This window comes from Mustela putorius, unplaced genomic scaffold (genome assembly GCF_011764305.1).
Source record: "Mustela putorius furo isolate JIRA1106 unplaced genomic scaffold, ASM1176430v1.1 tig00003863_pilon_pilon_pilon, whole genome shotgun sequence".
NCBI lineage: Eukaryota > Metazoa > Chordata > Mammalia > Carnivora > Mustelidae > Mustela > Mustela putorius.
In genome coordinates, this window is record NW_025422015.1 from 31,619,107 (window position 1) to 31,644,461 (window position 25,355).

Here is a 25,355-nt window from a genome sequence, read left to right on the forward strand (position 1 = left end):
AAGAACAAGATTTATGTAATAACAGGACAAAAACAAATACACAGAAACACTGACAGAAGAAAGATATGGGAGTGTGGTTATAAATTCTCGATGTCAGTTAGAAAGGTTATTTTGGTTCTTCCTGGGTGTATCTTGATATCTTTGTTAAAGGACTTAACTTTCTAGAGATAAAGGGAGATTAAAACTGGTTTAGAGAGTTAGTATTGAATAGTGAAAAAGAATTACCTTGAAGCTTATATCTATATGTATTAAAAAAAAAAGCAAAAAGAAAGAAGAAAAACACAGTTATATGTATGAAAAAAGTTCAAATTAAAAGGTTATTATGGCATATGTTGTATTAAACCTCTAGTTTTAATGGTAAGTAGGTTAAAGAAATTAAAAGAACAAGAACTTTACACCAGTTAGAATGGCCAAAATTAACAAGACAGGAAACAATATGTGTTGAAGGGGATGTGGAGAAAGGGGAACCCTCTTACACTGTTGGTGGGAATGCAAGTTGGTGCAGCCTCTTTGGAGAACAGTGTGGAGATTCCTCAAGAAATTAAAAATAGAACTTCCCTATGACCCTGCCATTGCACTTCTGGGTATTTACCCCAAAGATACAGATGTAGTGAAAATAAGGGCCATCTGTACCCCAATGTTTATAGCAGCAATGGCCACAGTCGCCCAACTATGGAAAGAACCAAGATGCCCTTCAGCGGATGAATGGATAAGGAAAATGTGGTCCATATATACTATGGAGTATTATGCCTCCATCAGAAAGGATGAATACCCAACTTTTGTAGCAACATGGACGGCACTGGAAGAGATTATGCTGAGTGAAATCAGTCAAGCAGAGGGTCAATTATCATATGGTTTCAGTTATTTGTGGAGCATAACAAATAACATGGAGGACATGGGGAGATGGAGAGGAGAAGGTGTTGAGGGAAATTGGAAGGGGAGGTGAACCATGAGAGACTATGGACTCTGTCAATCTGAGGGGTTTGAAGTGGCGGGGGGGTGGGTGGTTGGGGTACTAGGTGGTGGGTATTATAGAGGGCCCAGATTGCATGGAGCACTGGGTGTGGTGAAAAAATAATGAATACTGTTATGCTGAAAATAATTAATTTTTTTAAAAAAGAACAAGAATTGTGAGAATGAATTTAAAAAATGTATTTATGTGGGGTTCCTGGGTGGCTCAGTGGGTTAAAGCCTCTGCCTTCTGCTCAGATCATGATCCCAGGGACCTGGGATTGAGCCCCGCATCTGGCTCTCTGCTCAGCAGGGAGCCTGCTTACTCCTCTCTGCCTGCTTCTCTGCCTACTTGTGATCTCTGTCTGTCAAATAAATAAATAAAATCTTTAAAAAAAATGTATTTATGAAATATACAGGTTTTAGTGCAATATCAGGAGCTTAATATATTGTTTTCCCCTGATGTTGTGGTTTTACAGTTTTATGGGAACCCTCTGGTGGTTGTCCTCTCATTCTTTTGGCTTGCCTTCTGGGGGAGGGGCCTGCCTCGTTGTTTTTCAGTCAGTCTTGTTTAGGTTGAGTAGTCCTGCCCCCTATCTAGGGTCTGGGTTCTGTGGAAACTGGTTTCTCAGGCTTTTGTTCTCTGGAGGCTTTTGTTTTTTTGGCGGCTTTTTGTGGCTTTTTGGAGGTTTAGTGGAAAGCAAACTGTACCCAGCCTCTGTCTCAGAGAAGCCTTAGTCTGCTCCCCTCTGGGTGGTCCAGAACACACAGACTTCCCCTCTGCAAACTCCACTGAGCTGTGCAACCTCCCAGAGGTGCTGTGTGTCCACAGCCACTGTCTCAGGGGTCACCCTAAGTGCCCACTTGTCTCTGCACATTCATGCCGCTAAAACTGCAAGATAGTGGTCCACGGAGCTCGCTTCCAGTGGCTGCCTTTGCCAGGACTGCTGTCTGGGGACCAGGCCTATGCTGCTGGGTGTGCTCAGTCACCCAGGTCACAGAAGGCTGCCGTCCCTGAGGGATGCCGACTAGAGATTGTGCTAAGTTCCTTCAGGCAGAGACTGGGAGTGTCCAGACCCTCAGCCAGTCCTAGAGATCATCAACTAGTGCCTGCACAGAGCTCTCTCAGGAACAGGCAGGGAGTGGGTCAGACCCGGGTTGCGCAGAGCGTAAAAGGGTGTGGTTCTAGAGAGTGCCCACCAGACTGCCTTACACGTGGGAGCAAATGCACCCAGCCGAGCAGTGGTGCAAGCAGTTCACAGCCAGGGGCTTAGGGACCAGGATCTGGAGGCTCCGCTGCACTCTCTCTGGCATGGGTGGTAATGTGCAGTGGCCATCCTGGGTCTGTGGGCTTAGGCCTATGCCTGTGACCACCCGATTCCACCATTTTCTGCTTAAGATCTTTTATCTTTTTGAGTCTTTCAACCTTTCAGTCTTTTTAAGTCTCTCTGAGTGCTTTCAACCAAACTCCAAGTTAATACTAGTCCCCAACCACATGGCACTTTCCTGTTGGGGTATTACTTTCCAATGGGTCACTTCTGGTGGCTCCCTCCCCCTTATTCTTATCCTCCAGTATCAGTCCAAGCATTCCCACTCTGCTTTACCTCTCCACTGGTTTTTTCTGCCCCGTAGAGATCCAGAAGTGTATAATCCTACATCTCAGGCTGATTTCATGGGTGTTCAGAGTGTGCCGGTAGATATTTAGCTCACTGTAGGGGACTGGTTGAAACTGGGTCTCCTACTTCTCTGCCATCTTGCCCCTTCTCAAGATTTATTTATTTTAGAGAGAGTGTGCACATGTACTGGGGAGAGGCAATGGGAGAGGGAGAGAAAATCTCAAGCAGACTCCCTGCTGAGAGTGAAGCTCAGCATGGGGCTTTATCTCATGACTCCAAGATCGTGATCTGAGCTGAAACCAAGATTCTGACATTCATCTGACTGAGCCACCCAGTCATTTCATTGTTAACTCTTATTTAAATGTCTGGAAAAATTTCCTTGGGGAGCTATCTGGTCATGGACTTTTTTGTCGGCAGATTTTTTATTACTGATTCAGTTTCTTTGCTGGTTATGGGTCTGTTCAAATTTTCTATTTCTGTTTCAGTTTTGGTAATTTGTATGTTTCTGGGAATTTGTCCATTTCTTCCAGATTGCCCAATTTTCTAGGCATTTAATTTTTCATAATATTCTCTTTTTAAAAATTTTATTATTTTTTATATTTTTAAAAATTTTAAAAGATTTTTATTTATTTATTTGACAGAGAGAGAGATCACAACTAGACAGAGCAGCAGGCAGAGAAAGGGGGAGTAGGCTCCCTGCTGAACAGAGAGACCGATGCTGGGCTCGATCCCAGTACCCTGAGATCATGACCTGATCTGGAGGTGGAGGCTTAACCCACTGAACCACCCAGGTGCCCCTATAATATTCTCTTAATAATTGTTTTCTGTGGTGTTGGTTATGAGTTCTCCTTTGTGATTTTATTTATTGGGTTTTTTTCTCTTTTCTTTTACATAAGTTCACTCTGAAAAATGAGTTTTTTCATTCCATCATCAGAGGTTCATCAATTTTATTATTTCTTTTGAAGAACAACCTCTTAGTTTCATTGATCTTTTCTACTGTTTTTGTTTGTTTCTATTTTGTTTATTCCTGTTCTAATCATTATTTCCCTTCTTGTGCTGGCTTTAGGCTTTATTTGCTGTTTCTTTTCTAGCTCCTTTAGGTACAATGTTAGGTTGTGTATTTGAGACTTTCCTTACTTTTTGAAGTAGACTTATATTGTTATATACTTCCCCGTTAGGTCTGTCTTTGCTGTATCGCAAGGTTCTGGATTGTCATGTTTTCATCTGTATTTTTTAATTTCTTTTTTAATTTCCTGGTTAAAACATTCATTCTTTAATGGGATGTTCCTTAACCTCCATGTCTTTGTGGTTTTTCCAAATTTTTTCTTGTGGTCAACTTCACATTTTATAGCATTGTGGCTAGAAAGGATTCATATCAATCTTTTTTTTTTTTTTTTTGCTAAGGCCTGATTTGTGACTCTGTATGTAGTCTATTTTGGAGAATGTTCCATGTGTACTGGAAAAGAATGTATTCTGTTGCTTTAGATTGAAATGTTTTGAATATGTATGTTAAGTCAATCTGGTCCAGTGTGTCATTTGAAGCCATTATTTCCTTGTTGATTTTCTGCTTAGATGGTCTATTCATTGCTGAAGTGGGGTATTAAAGTCTCCTACTATTACTGTTTCTTTATGTTTGTCATTAGTTGATTTATATATTTGGGTACTCCCAGTTTGGGGACATAAATTTTTACAGTTATTAGATCTTTTGGCTTGCTAGACCCCTTTACTATGATATAGTGCCCTTCTTCATCTGTTGTTACAGTCTTTGGTTTAAAAATCTAGTTTGTCTGATATAATTATGGCTACTCTGACTTTCTTTTGATGTCCATTAGTGTGATAGATATTTCTTCATCCCCTCACTTTCAATCTAGAGGTATCTTTAGCTCTAAAATGAATCTCTTATTAGACAACATGCAGATGGATCTTGTTTTGTTTTTCTTTGTTTGTTTGTTTTGTGTTTTTTTTTATCCATTCTGATATGCTGTGTCTTCTGATGATCCATTCTGATATGCTTTGTTACATTTACATTGATTATTGATAGATATACATTTAGTGCCATTGTAATACCTGTAAATTTGTTGTTTCTGTATATTTTCTTTTCTTTCAGGCCTTTTTGCTTTTTGTTTTTCTTTCCCTCTCAAAGAATCCCCTTTAATATTTCTTGGGAGGCTGATTTAGTGTTCATGAGCTCTTTTAGTTTTTGTTTATCTGGGAAACTCTACCTCTCCTTTGATTCTGAGTGACAGCCTTGCTAGATAAAATATTCTTTGCTGCAGATTTTCCCCATTCAGCACACTGAATATATCATGCCACTTTCTTCTGACTTGTCAGATTTCTGTGGAGTGGTCCACTTGAACCTGATTTGTCTTTGTAGATTAGTGATTTCTATTCCTTTGCTGCCTTCAGGATTCTTCCTTTATCTGTGTATGTTGCAAATTTTACTACATATATCTTGATGTTGGCAGGCTTTTGTTGATTCTGATTGGAGTTCTCTGTGCCTCCTTGATTTGGGTGTCTGTTTCTTTCCCCAGATTTAGGGTAGTTTTCAGCTATAATTTGCTCAAATAAACCTGCCTCCTTTTCCTTTTTTCTTCTCTTACTCTTCTGGGACTCCTATGATATGTTTGTTATTATGCTTTATGTAACCACTGAATTCCCTAAGGCTACATTTATGATCCAATATTATTCTTTACCACTTCTCTTCAGGTTCATTATTTTCCATAATCCTGTCTTCTATATCACTTAATCATTCTTCTGCTTCTTCCATATTTGTGTTCATTACATCCACTTTGTTTAATCTTGCTTATTGCACTTTTTATTTCAGCTTGACTCATTTTTAGGTCTTTTATATTTGTAGTAAGGGTTTCTCTCTCTCTTTTTTTTTTTCTGTGCATTCCCCAAGCCCAGCTGGTATCCTTATGACTGTTGTTTTAAATTCTGGTTCAGGCATATTATTTATACCTATTTTGATTAGCTCCCTGCCCATGACCTCTTCTTGTTCTTTGTTTTGGGATGAATTCCTCCATCTTGGTATTTTGACCTCCATCTGTCATTTGCATGTTAGAAAAGCTGTGCCTGGTCTTATTTCCACTAGATCTAAAGGTTTGTTTCACTCTATTATTAGTGGACTTGGTACATGCAGGGTGTTTGTGGTGGTCTTCTGGGGGAGGGGCCTGTCGTTGCTCTGGCTCTCAATTATACTTGCTCTATTGAAAAGGCACTTGCAGGGCCCAGCAGGCAGGGTGTGGTGTAAGCTGCTCAAACCTCAACTGTGTATACTGTGCCCCTTGCTGAAGTCCTTCTATGCTGATGGGAGGGGTGAAAAATGGTATCAGCCTGCTCTTGTTTCTAGATGGGGGAGTTCATGCACCACTATTCGGGAAGCCCTCACAGGAGAGCAGACAATCTCCTCTTTGTCTACCTGTGTCCAAGCCAGCAACGGCTCCTGTGTTTTATCTCAGGCTTGCAGCTGGGTTTTCAAAGCTCCAAATTTTAGGAACCTGGCACTGATCAACTGGGGAGAGGATCTGTGGCTAGTACTGGTTTGTCCCAGAAAAGCAGTTGCACAACAGTGTAGGGGTTTGGAGTTTATGGTAAAGTGTAGCAAAAAGCCCACATCCAGATTAGCTGCCTTTAGCAGCATCTCTGCTCATATGCTAATGAACAGGGCAGCTAAATGGCACTTAAGGCTGTGCTCTTTTGTCTCATGAGACAGTGTCACCTCTCCCAAATGTACATCAAGAAGGGGAACTCTCTCCCAACATGACTCAGGGGATCCTCAGAGCATGCCATCAACTCCAGGGCCTCTAACATGCTTCTCTACAGGAGCACTGCTGTGCCCCCCAGGTTTATCTTGGCAGTGGTATGGACTTCTAAAACTTCAGATTTTTGGCTTCACTGTTTATAAAAACTTGGGCGAATCAGCCCCTCTTAGTTTCCCACTCAGTATTTTTGGGAAGGTGTTTTTGTGCAGTCCCCTGTGTGCTGCTTTCTCTCTGTCTTGCTCTGTCCTCTCTTTCGTCTCTTCATTATCACGGCTCTCTCCTCTCTGCAGCACCCACAATTATTTTCTTCCCCAAATCACATCACCACACCTCCTACCTTCCACAGTGTGGCCTCTTTTCTCCCTCTAGTTGTGCAGTCTATTCTCTCAGTCCCCAGATTGATTTCCTTGGTGTTCAGAATGACTTGATAATTATCTAGCTGTGTTTGAGGGATGAAGGAAGCCTAAGGTCTTCCTACTATTCCACGATTTTAACTCTTTTGCCATTGTTGACTCTTAAAGGCATCTACCAAACATTTTTTTTTCCCCTATGGATGCTATTGAATAGGTAAAACATGAAATTGTGTCAAAATTCAAAAACAGTAAAAGATATTTACTGAGAAATATGTACCTCTCCAGTTACTCAGATCTCCTTCCCTTCCTGAAAGCTAACAATTCTTCTTCTTCTTCTTCTTTTTTTTTTTTAACTAACAATTCTTAACAATTATTTTGTCCTTGGAGAGTCTGTGTAAAAACATATATGTATTTAGGGACACCTGGGTGACTCAGTCAATTAAGCATCTGACTCTTAATTTTGTCTCAGGTCATGATCTTAGAGTCATGGGATGCAGCCACACATTGGCTCAAAGCTTAATATTCTTTCTCCCTCTCCCTCTGCCTAAACACCTGTTATTGTACACATACTCTCTCTCTCTCTTAAAATAAATAAAATCTTTAAAAAAAAAACCCTCCAAATACATATTTGTGTATATTCAAATTGTATATTTCACTTTTGTTCAAATGCTACAGCTATATACAATGTTTTGTGCCTCTCTTTCTTCACTTAACATGCTTTGAAGATAATTCTTTTTTTAAACATATATAGTTGCTTTGTTCTAATATCTGCATAGTATAACACTATAAAATCTACTCCAAACATTTGAACTTTGTGCTGTGAATGGATGCTTAAAATTTTTTATTTGCTCTTATGACCACTCTTATAAGTATGACTTTATGCTCATGTTTGAATATAACTCTAAGATAAATAAGGAAATGCAAGATTACAAAGTTGGTTTCTTCTTGGACCTCCTGGCATTTCCTCAAATGCCACCTTCCAGAGAAATTTTCCCTAACCACTTAATCTATCATAACCACCTTGTGTTGCCTTCACATCATTTTTTTAATATACTTTTTTATCACAGAATTTTTAAATATATAAAAAGTAGAAAGAGCGATGATATAATGAAAGTTTCATGTATCTTACTTATTTTTATCAATTATCAGTATTTTCCAATCTTGTTTTATCTCTCTTCTGCTCCCATATACACATTTTTTTCATAAGTATTTTAAAGCAAATTCCAGATATGTCATTTTACCTGTGAAAATTCAGTATGGGGAAGAGAAAAGATGACAGAGGAATAGGTTACCTTATTTCAACCAGTCCCCTGAATTGAGCTGGATATATACCAGACCACCCACGAAATATGCCTTACATGTAAGAAGATATATCAGGATCTCTACAAACAGAATATCTCCAGTGGTTGGTCTTGAGGTATGAAGCAGGGAACTGTGATTCTGTGGGCAGATATCAGAAGATAAATGGAAGGGGAAGGAAGCCTCCATGATCTTGCACCAGGAAAGCAAAACCTCTGACACTGTGGACCAGGCACAGACTGTCAGACTGGTAGTAGTGGCGAAAGGACTTTAGGGCACCCTCTAGACTGAGAAAACCTGGAGCACACATGTAAACTGCAGGCAGCTTATGATTTTAGAACCACAAAGAAAAAAGGAGTGCCAGGCCCTGGGAGTGAGGGCTGGGAGTGCTGCTCCCAGGACACACAACCCAGGGTGCTGCAGTTTGTAGCAGCACAGACAGAAACAAAGGCAGTGTGGCCTTGAGGGCTCTCTGGAAAACAGACTGGGATCTCTCTGTTTTGAGACAGAAGTTTGGATATGGTCGCTTCTGCTCTGACTCTTGGAAGAGATGGACAAAGCTGCCAGGGAAGGCCACCAGAGGGAAAGAGCCCCTGAAAACTGGTTTTAACTGAGCTAGCTCATCCCCCTACACGGGGGAAGGGCAGCTCACACCCAAACAGGGTTGCCTGGGTAACAAGCATGACAGGCCCCTCCCCCAGAAGGCAGACTGGAAGAACAAGAGGCTGACAACCTTAAGGTCCCTATAAAACCGATGCATCTTGATTGGGTTGTGGGCAGTAATTTGGACTCTGTACATTCCCTCAACCACCCCTCAACAGAATGACTAAGAGGAGGAATCCCCAACAGTGGAAGGATTCAGAGACTGTGGCTTCTGTCACAGACCTAATGGATACAGACATAACCAAGATGTCAGAAATAGACTTCAGACTAATAAGTATCAACATGATATCTAGGCTTGAGAAAAATATTAATGACAATATGGGATCTCTCAGAGCAGAAATGAGATCTAATCAGGCTGAAGTTAAAAATGCTTTGAATGAAATGCAGTCTAAACTGGATACTCTGACTGCCAGGGTAAGTGAGGCAGAAGAATTAATTAGTGAGCTAGAGGATAAGATGGTAGAAGAGAGGGAAACTGAAGCAGCATGGGAGAAACAAATTAAAACCCAAGGAATCAAACTGAGAGGGATTAGTGACTCAATTAAATGTTCCAATATCAGAATTATTGGGACCCCCGAGGGGGTGGAGAGAGAGAAAGGTCTAGAAGACATATTTGAGCAAATCATAGCTGAGAACTTCCCTAATCTGGGGAATGAAACAAGCATTTGTGTGCAAGAGGCAGGGAGGGCCCTCCCAAGATCAATGAGATGAGACTGACGTCATGGCATATAATAGTACAATGTGCAAATCTTAGATCCAAAGACACAATCTTGAAAGTGGGGAGAGGGAGGAGATTTCTCTTTTCTTTTCTTTTCTCTCTTTTCTTTTAAGTAATTTATTTGAGATAGAGCAAGAGTGAGAGAAAGAGAACATAAGAAGGGGGAGTAGCAGAGGGAGAGGGAGAAGCAAGCTCTCCACTGAGGAGGGAGACTGACATGGTGCTTGGTTCTAGGACTACAGGATCTTAACCTGAGCTGAAGGCAGATGCTTAACTGACTGAGCCACTTAGGCACCCCAGGAGATTTCTTATGCACAGAGGGAGGAGTATCAGAATAACATCAGACTTGTCCACAGAGACCTAGCAAGCCAGAAAAGGCTAGTAAGACATATTCAGGATACTAGGTGAGAAAAACATGCAGCTAACGATACTTTATCCAGCAAGGCTGTCATTCAGAATGGGTGGAGAGAAAAGGAGGTTCCAAGACCAGCAGAAACTTAAAGAATATGTGACCACCAAGCTGTCCCTGCAAGAAATGTTAAGGGGTGGGTTCTATAAAAGGAGAAAGATCCCAAGAGTGATATAGAATAGAAATTTACAGAGACAATCTGTAGAAAAAAGAATTTCCCCGGCAACAGGATGACAGTAAAATTGTATCTTTCAATAATCACTCTTAACATGAGTGGCCTAAATGCTCCCATGAAACAGCACAGGGTTGCAGATTGGATAAAAAGATATGGCCCATCTATATGCTGTCTATAAGAGATTCATTTTAAATTTAAAGATACGTCCTGACTGAAAGTGAAGGGATGTAGAACCATTTCTCATGCCAGTAGACCTCAAAAGAAAGCTGGGGTAGCAATTCTCATATCAGACAAATTAGATTTTAAGCTAAAGACTGCAGTTAGAGCCACAGAAGGACACTTTATCATTGTTAAAGGGTCTATCCAACAAGAGAATCTAACAATTGTAAATATCTATGCCCCCAACATGGGAGCAGCCAACTACATAAACCAACTTTTATCCAAAATAAAGAGACCTATTGATAATAATACATTAATAGTAGGAAACCTCAAGACTCCACTCTCAACAACAGATAGATTATCTAAGCAGAAAATCAACAAAGAAACAAGAGCTTTGTTTGAATGACGCATTGGACCAGATGGACCTCATAGACATATACAGAACATTCCACCCTAAAAAAACAGAATAGTCATTCTTCAGGAGTGCACATAATAAAACTTTCTCCAGAATAGACCACCTGCATGGTCACAAATCAGGTCTCAAACAATACCAAGAGATTGAGACTATTCCCTGCATATTCACAGACCACAGTTCTTTGAAACTGAAACTCAATTACAAGAAAAAGTTTGGAGCAAATTCAATCACTTGGAAGCTAAAGACCATCCTGCTTAAGAATGTTGAAATCGGAGAAGAACTTAAACAATTCATGGAAGCAATTCATGGAAACCAATGAAAATGAAACATTGGTCCAAAACCTGTGGGATACTGCAAAGGCAGTCCTTAAGGGGAAATACATAGTCATCCAAGCCTCACTTAAAAAAAAAACAGAAAAATCCAGAATACACAAATTAACTTTACACTTTAAAGAACTAGAGTAATGGGATGCCTGGGTGGCTCAGCTGGTTAAGCTACTGCCTTCAGCTCAGGTCATGATCCCAGGGTCCTGGGATTGAGTCCCACATCAGGCTCCTTGCTCAGTGGGGAGCCTGCCTCTCTATTTGCCTCTGCCTGGTTGTGCGCATGCTTGCTTGCTCTCTCTCTCTTTCTCTCTCTGACAAATAAAATCTTCAAAAAAAAAAAAAAAAACCTAGAGTAAGAACAACAAATAAAGCCTAAGCCATGCAGGAGAAGGGAAATAAGATTAGAACAGGGATCATTGAATTAGAAACCAGAAATACAGTAGAACAAATGAAACTAGAAGCTAGTTCTTTGAAAGAATTAATAAGTCAATAAACCACTGATCAGACTTATCCAAAAGAAAAGAGAAGGACCCAAATTAATAGAATTATGAATGAAGGGGGAGAGATCACGACTAACACCAAGGAAATAAAAACAGTTATCAGAAATTATTTTCAACAGCTATATGCCAATAAGTTAAACAAACAAAGAAATGGATATGTTCCTGGAAACCTATAAACTGCCAAGACTGAAACAGGAAGAAATTGACAACCTGAATAGACCAATAACCAGTAAAAAGATTGAAAAACTTTCCAAAAAACAAAAGTGCAAGACCTGATGATTTCCCTGGAGAATTCTACCAAACATTCAAAGAGGAAGTAATACTTCTTCTCCTGAAGGTATTTCAAAAAATAGAAGGAAAACTTCCATACTCTTTCTATGAGGCCAGCATTACCTTGATCCCCAAACCAGGCAAAGACCCCATCAAAAAGGAGAATTTCAGATCAATATCCCTGATGAATATGGATGCCAAGATTCTCAACAAGATCCTAGCTAATATGGTCCAACAGTACATTAATAGGATTATCCACCATGACCAGGTGAAATTGAATCTTGGGATGCAAGGGTGGTTCAAAATTGCAAATCAATCAATGTGATAGGACAAATCAATAAGAGAAGAGAGAAGTACCACATGGTCCTCTCAATTGATGCAGAAAAAGCCTTTGATGAAATACAGCATCATTTTCTGATTAAAACTCTTCATAGTATAGGGATAGAGGGAGCATTCTTCAATTTCATAAAATCCACCTATGAACAACCCTCAATGAATATCATTCTCAATGGGTAAAAGCTGACAGCCTTTTCCTCAAGATCAGGAACACAGCAAGAATGCCCACTCGAGCCATTACTGTTCAACATAATGCTAGAAGTCCTAGCAATAGCAATCAGACAACAATAAGAAATTAAAAGTATCAAATTGGCAAAGAAGAAGTCAAACTCTCTCTCTTCGAATATGACATGATTCCTTATGTGGAAAATCCAAAAGACTTAACCCCCAATTCACTAGAACTCCTAAAACAATAATGTGGCAGGATACAAAACTAATGCACAGAAATCAGTTGCACAGAAATCAGTTGCACAGACCTTATGTAACTGTAGAAAGAGAAATTAAAGAATCGATTCCATTTACAGTAGCTCCAAAAACCATAAGATACCTGGGAATAAACCTATCCAAAGAGCTAATGGAGCTATACCTTAAGAACTACAGAACACTCCTGAAAGGAATCAAAGAAGACAAAAAAGATGGGAAAACTTTCAATGTTCATGGATCAGAGGAATAAGTATTGTTAAAAAGTCTGTGCTACCCAAAGCAGTTTATACTTTCAACACCATCGCCATCAAAATACCAAAGGCATTTTTCAAGGTGTAGGAACAAACAATCCTAAAATTTGTATGGAACTAGAAAAGACCCTGAACTGCCAAGGAATATTGAAAAAGAAAAACAAAGCTGGGGGCATCCTGTTGCCTGATTTGAAGCTATGTTACAAAGCTGTGATCACCAAGACAGCATGGTACTGGCAGAAAAACAGACATATGGACTAATGGAACAGAGAGACCAGATAGGGACTCTCAACTCTTTGACAAAACAGGGGAAAATATCCAAGAAAAAAAGACAGCCTGTCCCATAAATGGTGGTGGGAACATTGGTTGGCTGTATACAGAAAAATGAAATGCAATCATTCTCTTAAACCATACACAAACATAAAACTCAAAATGGATGAAAGACCTTGGTGTGAGACAGGCATCCATCAGAATCCTAGAGAAGAACATAGGCAATAAACTCTTCGACATTGGCCACAGCAACTTCTTTGAAGACACATCTCCAAAGACAAGTGAAACAAAAGTGGAAATGAACTTTTTGGGTTTCCTCAAGATAAAAAGCCTCTGCACAGCAAAGGAAACAGTCAACAAAACTAAAGAGGCAACCCATAGAATGGGAGAAGATATTTGCAAGTGACACTACAGAAGAGGGCTGGTATCCAATATCTATAAGGAACTTCTCAAATTGCACACCTAAAAAAACCCAAATAACCTGCTCAAAAAATGGACAGAAGACATGAACAGACACTTCTCCAGAGAAGACTTGTAAATGGTTAACAGACACATGCAAAGATGTTCATCATCATTAGCCATCAGGGAAATGCAAATCAAAACCACATTGAGATACCACCTTGCACCAGTAAGAATGGCAAAAATTGACAAGGCAAGAAACAACAAATGTTGGAGAGGTTCTGGAGAAAGGGGAACCCTCTTACACTATAGGTTCAAATGCAAGTTGGTACAGTCCCTTTGGAAAACAGTGTGAATGTTCCTCAAAAAATTAAAAATAGAGCTCCCCTATGACCCAGCAATTGCACTACTGCGTATTTACCCCAAAGAATCAGACATAGTACAAAGAAAGGGCACATGCACCCCAATGTTCATAGCAGCAATGTCTGCAATAGCCAAACTGTGGAAGGAGCCAAGATACTTCAGTGGATGAATGGATAAAGAATATGTGATACATATATACAATGGAATATTACTCAGCCATCAGGAAGGATGGATACCCAACATTTGCATCAACATGGATGGAACTAGAGGAGATTTGCTGAGTGAAATAAGTCAAAGAGAGAAAGATAATTATCATATGGTAAGGAATAGCATGGAGGACATTAGGAGAAAGAAGGGAAAACTGAGGGAAGGGGGATAGGAGAGAAGACCCATGGAAGACTATGGACTTCATGAAACAAACTGAGGATTTTAGAGGGGAGGGTGGTGGCACGATAGGTTAGCCCATTGATGGATATTAAGGAGGGCACGTATTGCGTGGAGCACTGGGTGGTATATGCAAGCAATGAATCATGGAACACTACAGCCAAAACTAATGATGTACTGTATGGTGACTAACATAATAATTTTAAAAAGAAAATTCAGTGTGTATCTCTAACGTATAAGACATGTTTATAAAAAACAAAAAAAAATTACCATTTTGTCATTGTTATAGCTAACTTAACACCATATTCCTGATCTCCTCTAGTACCTATCCCATATTTTCCTGTGCGACTCAAAAATGCACTTTACAGTTTTTGCTTGAATCACAGTCAGAACCAAATCTTCACATTTGCTTAATATTTTGCTATTAGGGGTGCCTGGGTGGCTCAGTGGTTGAAGCCTCTGCCTTCGGCTCAGGTCGTGATCTCAGGGTCCTGGGATCAAGGCCTGCATTGCTCTGCTCAGCCCGGAGCCTGCTTCCCCCACTCTCTCTGCCTGGCTACTTGTGGTCTCTCTCTCTCTCTCTCTTTCTCTGTCAAATAAATAAAATCTTTTAAAAATATATTTTGCTTTTAACTTATAAGTTACCTTACCTGTTTTTCACAATTTTTTCCCCTAAAGAAATGTTATATGAGATGTGATTTTTCAAATTCTGGATTTGGTTGACTGTTTCCTCCTTGAGATCATCTTTTAAAATATTTCTGTGATTTTTGTATTTCTTGTAAACTGATAGTGTAATGTATAGTAATTGGTTAATTTCAGGTTCAGTTTTTTTGGCAAAAATATTTCACAGATTGTTCAGTATATGTCCTCTTTCATCACAATAGGAGCCACATGATTTCCACCTGTCTCTCTTACCACTATTGAGAGACAGGTAGAAATCATGCATGTTTAGGGAGAGATCAGTGTGTTTTGGTGCTCTCAGCTTTATTGGAAAATTATAAAGTTAGCCATTGATGTTTCACCTGGTGAACATTTCCTGGTTTGGTAGCAAATGCTTCTGTTATTCCTTATGTAATTAATTGCTGATAAAAAATGGTGACAATTTACAGTTTTTATGGATTTGCTAATGTTCAGTTTTCAAATTAGCTGTTGAGAATGTGCTATTCCTGGATTTAGATACTTTTTTAAGAAAAACTGGACTAGAAGTTACCCACAGTCTTTAAATAATATTCCGATGAGAAAAACTTTTGAAGTATGTTAATAATCTAACTGATTGCAAATCTATTTGAAGTAATTGTGATCTTTGTCATAAAGTTTGTGTTCTCATGTGTAGGTATTATTTTGAGACACCAAGAAAGCTTTTAGAATATATTTTATAAAATCTGTTTTTTATTGTTCTTTTTTATATAGGTTATTAAGTGTGGTATGCTGTGATCTAGACACTCTTCTTCTACTAGAGGCTCAGTATCAAGTATCTGAAGTGTTACTAAATGCTCAAGAAGAAAATATCTTAGAGACCTCTGAAAGTCATAGGTAAAAACAAAAAAGAAAACCAAAAAAACTGTTAAGACAATATTATTAACAATAGTTTTCTTTATAGATTCTCTGTTAAGGCAGTGGTTTTGTATATGTAGTTTCATGTTTTTCCCCTATCTGAATTCAATATATTTAAAAAACTGAGTAAAAAGCAATGAAAATACAAATGTCACCACTCGGAAGATTATGATAGGTGTTTGTTTGGAGGATTGAACGGTACTGCTTTCTGAGTTTTTGTTTCATTTAGCATTTTTTTTAAAGACCTGATTTTATTGATGGTTCCATGAAGTTCTATCACCTTTAAATTCAGGCTGGAGTGTAAGTTGACTCACTAAACAAAATGTTTGATTTATTGTCCATTACAGAGTTACTCTTTACCCCATTCTCTTAATTATGTTAGTTCACATTCATAATTTCTGATTATTGCAAAACAAGGTTATGGTAATATCTTGATTTTTTTTTCTATTTTACTTGTCATTACCTCAGTTTGGCTGACATTTATTGAATACACATTCAATATCTGGTACTGTTTTCATGTCTGTATTTAAAAAAAAAAATGTTCTTCCATTCTAGCTCAATTTTAGAAGAATATAGAAGCCCAGGAACATTACTGGATTCTCTAGATTTGATACAGAAGGGTGATATTAACAGCTGCAGGAAGTGTGGAATGTGCTCAAAAGCAACATTTAGATTTTGAATTTAAGGCACTGGGTCTAGAACCCAACAAAACCTTTCCTAAAAAAGTGAAAAAGTCATTGTGGAAATAATGTAGATCTTAATTCCATTTCTTTAAATGCAGTAACATTTCACAAGAAAATATTATTTTATAGTATCATTTATCTCATTTTAGTAGTTATATCTCCATCAGTTTTTTGCTTTCTGACAAAGAAAGCTGTAAGATAAGGAGAATTTAGCCCTTTCTAAGTGATACATTGTTAATCATTTTCTAAACTTTTCTATAGAAAATTTTATTTTTTCTTTATATTCCACTGATTTGATTTTGGAATTAAATCATATTCAATTAAGATAATAAAATTGATATGTTTATTTTTCAGGAATTTCATAATTGATGGCTTATCAGTAGAGAGAAATCATGTTCTTGTTAGAATAAATTTTATTGGTGGACCCATGGAACGAATTTTGCCTCCAAGGGCACTAGAGAAGGTGAGTAGGGTAAAGAGGAATCTTTGTTAGTAGAGAAGCTGTAGGATACAAGTAAACACTTTGAAATGAAGTAGTATTCTTTGTGATGCAGGATAGGCTATTATTTCATTAAAAAGTTGTCATTTTTCTGTGTGATGTTTACTTTTGATGTCTTTGTTATTCATGATACCTAATTTTTATTAGTGAATGTATTTTTTGTATTTAATTAGCAATATTGAGTACTTCTCCTTCCATCAATATTCATAGACATTGGCTTTCTCTTGAAGGGGCTTTTTTTTTTTTTTTAAATTAAGTGCATTTTTGCTCTGTTAGCCTGGGAAAGATGAGATAGAAATAATTGACAATATGAGATAAACAGTTTGGTTTTTTGAATTTGCTTCCTATTTCAATATAGGAAATACAGGTTTCTTCTGAAGACTTTAATTTCTCTTTCATGGAAAAAAAATAATTAGGCTGTCATTATCAGTCCTAGTTGCTAAAACAAGTTACCATGTATTACATTTCATTTTAGTTATTATCCTTTGGAGAATTGAATTATAATTGTCACATAGCTTTTGGTTAGTTAGGCTACAATTCTCATGCCTATGAAACAATAACCACTTTAGTGTTTCAGAAAGCCTTAAAATTCAGTATTTAATAATATTTCCTGAAGTCATTTGTTTTCTTTTTTAGGGTGATGATCCATATCCTTGGCCCATGTTTTCTTCATATCCTTTACCAGACTGCTATCTCTCAGAAGTTACAAGTAATGCTGATCTAAAACAAGGTGAGATATTTACCATCAACTGCCATGTTATGTTAGTGCTTTTATGGTTATAATTTGAAAAAAAGAAAATGTATCGTTATGGGAGATTAATACTATTTCTCATACAGCTTGTGTATGTGGATACATTTATGCTTATTTCTATGTAAATTTCTTACTAAATTATTTGTATGCTACTGAATAATTCTTATCAGAACCTTTTTTGGTTTAAACAAAGGAATTATGATTATTGGTGAGTTCTGGATACATAGGACTTTTTTCAGCAGAGTAATATTTTTTGGTATCTGCGTGCCATACATTAGTTCTGTGTCCTCAAGACTGGTCTATTTATATAAATTATATAAATATAAAAAAAGTTCAGGTGTCTGCCTTAGAGGAGTTCATGAACTTTTGGAGAATACATACAATTAAATAATTATATGATAGTGCAGTATGATAGAAACTAAATAGTTATATGTGTAGCCTGCTAGGACACCTTCCAAAGAAATCAGTGTTTAATGCAAGGCATGAAATATGTGTTTTTTGGGTAATATAAGAGCATTTTTGACTGAGAAAAACAGCAGAGAGGATTGAAAGGAGCAAATTATATTCAGAGAACTGTGAGTAGTTCAGGATGTTTGAGATTTGGTGTCAGGGCAAGAGAAACCAGAGGTAAGACAGCTGGTAATCCAAGTTCAACCATAAGGCCAGTGTAGCTGAAGACTATTGTGAGAGCAATGAAAATTCCAGCCATTTTTAGATTAGAGAATTCCAAGATGAAATATGAAGATATATGATCAAACTACTCATTAATTTGAGAAGTTAAATCTTATGTCAATGTGATCTTCAATATTCTTGAAGTTGTGCTAGAAAAAAAGATTCATTTAACATAGGTTGATATTTTATGGAGTGATTGTTGAAAAAAATGGTTTTCATGTGTCTTCCACTTTTCCCTAAATTTACTTGCTTTCAAATAATTAAGAGAAGCCATTCATTGATATGTATTGTTTTTATTTCTATCCAGTGTTCAAGATATATATTACCTTTTTCAAAGATGCATAGAAACAAAAATTGTGTTTTGTTGCTTTGTTTTTTCATTTCTGTCTACTTAGAGTTTAGGAAAAGAGAAAGAAAGAACATAAGGGAGCTTTTTGAATTTATTTTTTTTAAGATTTTATTTATTTGAGAGAGAGAGCATGAGAACATGAGCAGGGGAAGAGGCAGAGGGAGAGAGAGAGAAGCAGACCCCTTGCTGAGCAGGGATTACCAACATCGTTCTCTCATCCCAGGACCCCAGGATCATGACCTAAGCTGAAGACAGACGTTTAACTGGCTGAGCCACCCAAGTGTCCCTAAAGTTTTTAATATTTGTCTTTATAATGCACTAAACATTTTTTCTTTGTTTTCTTCTTGTGCAGCCTAAACTATTGATTTCAGAGATGTGTGAGTGGTAGGAAGTATTTTTCAATAAGAAACTCTTGAGAGAATACCAGTTTGAACACTTTTCCCCACTGACTCACATCTTTCAGTGAACCCAAGCCTTTCTCAGTCACTCCCATGCTTTCCTATCCTTTCAGTCTTCTTAATGCCTTTATATTTTGTTGTTGTAGATTTCATCATTTATTTTCCCTTCCCTAATTACCAGGTGCTTCACTAGGCATTGGATATAAAATGTGCATTAAGACATGGCCCATTCTTGGTACCCCAGCTCTTTTCCTGATCTTTTCCTTATTTCAATGAAGCATTGTTATCTTTGCTAAATTTCACTTGGTAACAAATACTAATTTTTTTAACAAGTTCATTTTCAATTTCATTATGTGACTGTCATATTTGATAATTTGGTTTTTCAGAATAGTTCAATTTAAAAAAATGTCCCTTATATTTTTAAACAGAACAAGGAAGACAAAGATAAGAAAAATAAGGTTAAATGGACACTTCCCTGAAAGAAGATGTATCATCAATTCCTAGGAAGTGGTGCTCAAAGGAATAAAATTTTACTCCTTGCTCTACTCTTGTGAGTGATTTAGAAAAGGGAGTAATAATAATATATTTGACTAGCCCAAAAGATAACTGCAGAATGGTCATTAACTGCAAGTGGGCCCATTGTACTGCCAGGCAGTCATACACAGTGTCCCTGGGTCCACATTCTCCCATTCTCCTAGGTGACCATTTTAAAATCTCTCTCATCAAACCTTCACTTTATCCCTGTCCATCCTATCCAATGATAATTTTGTTTTCTAGATTACGGAAGAAATAGCAAAGAAAAACTCTTCCACGTGCTCCTGATAAACACCAACTCAGCTGAATCTGTTGCAATTTTGGATTTTCGTTACTATGAATAAACTGCCAATGTTAACTTACAAAGGCTAGCTTCTCCATCCATGTACTACATTCCATCTTCTCAAGGATACTGCTTCTAGCAGTTCTCCATTTTCCTTATTGCTCTTTTTTTGTTGGGGAAGTGGTGGGGATGGGTCTCCATTGTGACTCTTTGTGAACCAAAAACCTGTTATTAATTCTTCCATATTTAAAATATCTTCCTTTGAATCTACTCTTAAATCTGTCAATTTTTTTTCTTTTATGCAAAATTCTTTGAAGGAATTTGTGTAATCTTGGTATTCCAGTAACTCCTTCTGCTCTCTCTTGAATCCACAAAGCTAACTAGGTTTTCACCCCTATCATCACACTGTGATTAAATGTACTGTGTAGATCAGTCCTCATCCTGCTAGACTTAACATTATTATTCAACATGTTCACTCCGTCCCTTTTTTTTCTAACACTTTCTTCACTTGGGTTCTAGAAAATGCATGATGGGATTTTCCTCTGGTGTTTCTGGCAAATTCTTTTGTCTAATCTTTGTTTGATTTTTTTTTCTTTTTTTTAAATTTATTTTTTAATTTACTTTCAGCATAACAGTATTCATTATTTTTGTACCACACCCAGTGCTCCATGCAATCCGTGCCCTCTATAATACCCACAACCTGGTACCCCAACCTCCCACCCTCCGCCCCTTCAAAACCCTCAGATTGTTTATCAGAGTCCATAGTCTCTCATGGTTCACCTCCCCTTCCAATTATCCCCAACTCCTTTCTCCTCTCTTCTAACTCCCCATGTCGCTCACTTCAAATAAGTGAAACCATATGATAATTGACTCTCTCTGCTTGACTGATTTCACTCAGCATAATCTCTTCCAATCCCGTCCATGTTGCTACAAAAGTTGGGTATTCGTCCTTTCTGATGGAGGCATAATACTCCATAGTGTATATGGACCACATCTTCCTTATCCATTCGTCCATTGAAGGGCATCTTGGTTCTTTCCACAGTTTGGTGACTGTGGCCATTGCTGCTATAAACATTGGGGTACAGGTTGCACCAACTTGCATTCCCACCAACAGTGTAAGAGGGTTCTCCTTTCTCCACATCCCCTCCAACACATGTTGTTTTCTGTCTTGCTAATTTTGGCCATTCTAACTGGTGTAAGGTGATATCTCAATGTAGTTTTAATTTGAATCTCCCTCAGGGCTAGTGATGATGAACATTTTTTCATTGTCTGATAGCCATTTGTATGTCTTCATTGGAGAAGTGTCTGTTCATATCTTCTGCCCATTTTTTGATATGATTGTCTGTTTTGTGTGTATTGAGTTTGAGGAGTTCTTTATAGATCCTGGATATCAACCTTTTGTCTGTACTGTCATTTGCAAATATCTTCTTCCATTCCGTGGGTTGCCTCTTTGTTTTGTTGACTGTTTCCTTTGCTGTGCAGAAGCTTTTGATTTTGATGAAGTCCCAAAAGTTTATTTTCACTTTTGTTTCCTTTGCCTTTGGAGACATATCTTGAAAGAAGTTGCTGTGGCTGATATCGAAGAGATTACTGCCTATGTTCTCCTCTAGGATTCTGATGGATTCCTGTCTCACATTGAGGTCTTTTATCCATTTTGAGTTTATCTTTGTGAATGGTGTAAGAGAATGGTCGAGTTTCATTCTTTTACATATAGCCGTCCAGTTTTCCCAGCACCATTTATTGAAGAGACTGTCTTTTTTCCACTATATATTTTTTCCCGTTTTGTCAAAGATTATTTGCCCATTGAGTTGAGGGTCTATATCTGGGATTTCTGCTCTGTTCCATTGGTCTATGTGTCTGTTTTTATGCCAGTACCATGTAGTCTTGGTGATCACAGCTTTGTAGTAAAGCTTGAAATCAGAAGGAAAACTTCCAGACTCTTTCTATGAAGCCAGCATTACCCTGATCCCCAAATCAGGCAAAGACCCTACCAAAATTTCAGACCAATATCACTGATGAATATGGATGCTAAGATTCTCAATAAGATCCTAGCAAATAGGATCCAACAGCACATTAAAAAGATTATCCACCATGACCAGGTGGGATTCATCCCTGGGCTACAAGGATGGTTCAACATTCGCAAATCAATCAATGTGATAGAACAAATTAATTTGAGAAGAGAGAAGAACCACATGGTCCTCTCAATTGATGCAAAAAAAGCATTTGACAAAATCCAGCATCTGTTCCTGATTAAAACGCTTCAGAGTATAGGGATAGAGGAAACATTCCTCAACTTCATCAAATCTATCTATGAAAAACCCACAGCAAATATCATCCTCAATGGGAAGAAGCTTACACCCGTTGAGATCAGGAACATGACAAGGATGCCCACTCTCACCACTCTTGTTCAACATAGTATTAGAAGTCCTAGCAACAGCAATCAGACAACAAAGAGAAATAAAAGGTATCCAAATTGGCAATGAAGAAGTCAAATTCTCTCTCTTCGCAGATGACATGATTCTTTATATGGAAAACCCAAAAGGCTCCACCCCCAAACTACTAGAACTCATACAGCAATTCAGCAACGTGGCAGCATACAAAGTCAATGTACAGAAATCAGTGGCTTTCTTATACACTAACAATGAAAATACAGAAAGGGAAATTAGAGAATCTTTGTTTGATCTTTAACTTCCCTCTAACCTCTAAACTTTGGAGTGCCCCAGGACTCAGTTCTTAGTTGCCTGTCTTTCTAGCACTACTTACTCTTAGAGAACATCTCATGATTAAAATACTGTCCAGTATTCTGAGGGCTGTCTGATTTATATATCTAACCCCTATGCCTCCCCTGAAGTCTGCATTCATATCTAACTGCCTACTTGACACCTCTGCTAGGAAGGTTAATAAGCACATCAAACCTAACACATCAGAGATAAACTTCTCATACTCCCTCAAAATCTATTCTTGTGATTATTTTTACTCATTTCAGAAATGGCAACTTTTGCTTCCAGTTCTTTATGCAATAAACCTAAAGGCATTCTTTGACTTCTCTTTGTCTTCATACACACATCTAATCTGTCAGCAAATGCTCTTGACTCTGCCTATCTGAAATCACTGTCTCTCATGCAAAACCCTCATCTCTCACTTGTATTATTGCAGTAATCTGCCAAGTTATCAATGTGTTCTCAACACAGCAACCAGAGTAATGCTGTTGAAATGTGGATTGCGTCACATTACTCCTTAATTGAAACCCTCCAATGGCTTCACAGCTAACAAGGCCCAGTATGTTTGTGGCTTCATTCCTGTCAAAGCTCTGTTTTACTTCAGTACCATTTCAGACCTCTTTAATGCCACATTTCCCTACCATATTGGACAAAACTTCTGTTCTTTCTGATTATCCCTAAAATATAAGTATCTGACTAAGACATTATTCTCAGTTTAATAGTAGTACCTAATACTTCCTCCTAATAATAATGGTCCTGGTTTTTGTTGAGCAGGAGAGAATGATCTAGGCACCAGTGGCTAATCCAGGTTGTACATCACAGAAATATCTTGGTGAACTCAGTGAGAAAAATGGAGCCAAATGAATTTCTAACAGTTCTAAAGCTAAATTGAAAGTTTGTTTCTGATTAAACACAGCTCAATAAATTAAATATTGTACAATTTTAATATACTGTATTTAAGCTTATAATACTTTAAAACATAGCTGTTTGGAAGACAGGAGTTCTTATACTTTTCAATTTGCTTTTTTTTTTAAATTTGAAAATAATGATTCATTGATTCTGATAGGTGTTATTTTAGTTGCCATTTGCACTGCAAACTTTTGGGATATCATTTCATTGTTATGGGGGGAAAAAAATCAGCTTCGGTTGTGTGCACGTGGTGACATCCTCTCATTTGTCTCCCGGCTTCTACATTTATCCTCCTTGCTACAGTTAGCATCTCCTCATCTGTTAAATTGCCTCTTGTTAGCTCATTGGCATTAGTGTTAGCTATTAGATAATTTATCTTCATCTGTAAATAAGAATCTCTAGACATCATCTGGTTCAGTTATTTTTCTTTGTGTACTATTTTAGGGTCACCATTCTAAAATGTAAAAGCCTTTTAAAAGCTAGTGATTAATATTATCTGTTTGTGTATGTATATATGAACATTATGGGTATACATATATAAGCCTGTACAGGTATATATGTACCCATGTGTGCACATGTGTATATATATGTTTGATGTATATATGTGTGATACATATGTGTGATATATAAATAATGTGTGTATGATATAAATAATCTTATACTCATGAAAAAATTACCTTTCATGTGGTAGATATAACTTGGAATATTATATTTCTGTTACGCTAGAGTTTAGATAAATTGGAAGAATATAGTGAGTGCAGTAACTTACTATTACCTGTGCAGCAGATAAAAGGGAAAGGAGAGTGGGAGAAAGGAGAGTTGTAGTGTGGTTAAAAGCCAGTATAGGTTAGTGTGTTCAGGAGCTGTTAAAGTGTACTACTGGAAATTGATTCATAATGTCTTTTCTATATGAAACAGATCATGAGATAAAATAAAACAGATTGCTTTGTTTCCCTAAGCTAAACTTAGATCTCCCAGGAGTTATTGTTATACCCCTAATTGGCTAGTCTGTTCAACTCCATTCCATTTTGATGTGTTCAGGATGGGACTTCTTTCTCTAAAGAGGAACAGAAATTTGGTACTTTCATACTGAGAAATAAAAATGACTTGAGGGATTAATTAGCATGCTCTGGTTATTAAATAGCATGCCTTAGCGAGACAACCGCAAGTAAGAAATTTGCTCTTCCTTTCTAACATCCTATATTCATTTTGTTTTTAAATTACTTTTATAATGTTTATTCAGGCTGAATTATAAAATAATCAGCGATCTAGATTACATCTGTAATCTATACTCTAGATTATAGATCTGTACTCTATATACCTTACTATTGTGAAATGCCTGTCTCTATCAGGAAATCATTTCCAAATCTTTGTATTCACTCAGCTGGGGCTGGTACCTTCAAAGTAGAGTGTGAGTTTTTGTGTCATGGGTTGTATCTAGTAGTTCCTGACAGGGCCAACAGAGCAGTAGAAGCACAGCATTGACTCGCAGGGCCACTGGCATTGTTCTTTGATCTAGAAATTCAGATGGCTACTCATTGAAAGCCTCAAATACATTAGTTACTCGTAATGCAAGTAAGCTTCTGCATGTTCCTTGCAAGTTCTCCATAGTCACTCTTTACCCATATATCCCTCCAAAGGCTCTTCCTTAAAAAACAAACAAAACAAAACAAGGAAAACATTTACCTCCTTTGGGCTTTCTAAGAAGTAAACACTAACAGCTAATGTGAGCCAGCTGTGTAAATAAATGTTTCACTTTCTCATTCTTTTCTCTCCCTTACCCTTGACTTCATCTCGTGGCTTTTGTCTCTATAATAATTGACCTATATATTCTATATAACTCTGTGGGTCTTGTTTTATTTTGTTAAAAACAGCTTTATTGAAAGGTAATTAACATACTATACAATTCACCCATTTAAAGCATGCAGTTCAGTGATTTTTTTAGTATATTAATAGCCA

The 25,355-nt window shown here is 37.6% G+C and overlaps 1 protein-coding gene across 2 annotated transcripts in view; it reads left to right on the forward strand.

The window, feature by feature from the left end:
• Nucleotides 1–25,355, forward strand: part of TBC1D32 (TBC1 domain family member 32) — a 247,479-nt gene that overhangs the window by 152,390 nt on the left and 69,734 nt on the right. For both annotated transcript variants that reach the window (XM_045066413.1, XM_045066412.1), the window contains exons 24-26: nt 15,455–15,577; nt 16,636–16,744; nt 17,417–17,510. In XM_045066413.1, coding sequence (XP_044922348.1) covers nt 15,455–15,577; nt 16,636–16,744; nt 17,417–17,510 — 326 coding nt within the window. The remainder of the gene's footprint in view (nt 1–15,454; nt 15,578–16,635; nt 16,745–17,416; nt 17,511–25,355) is intronic.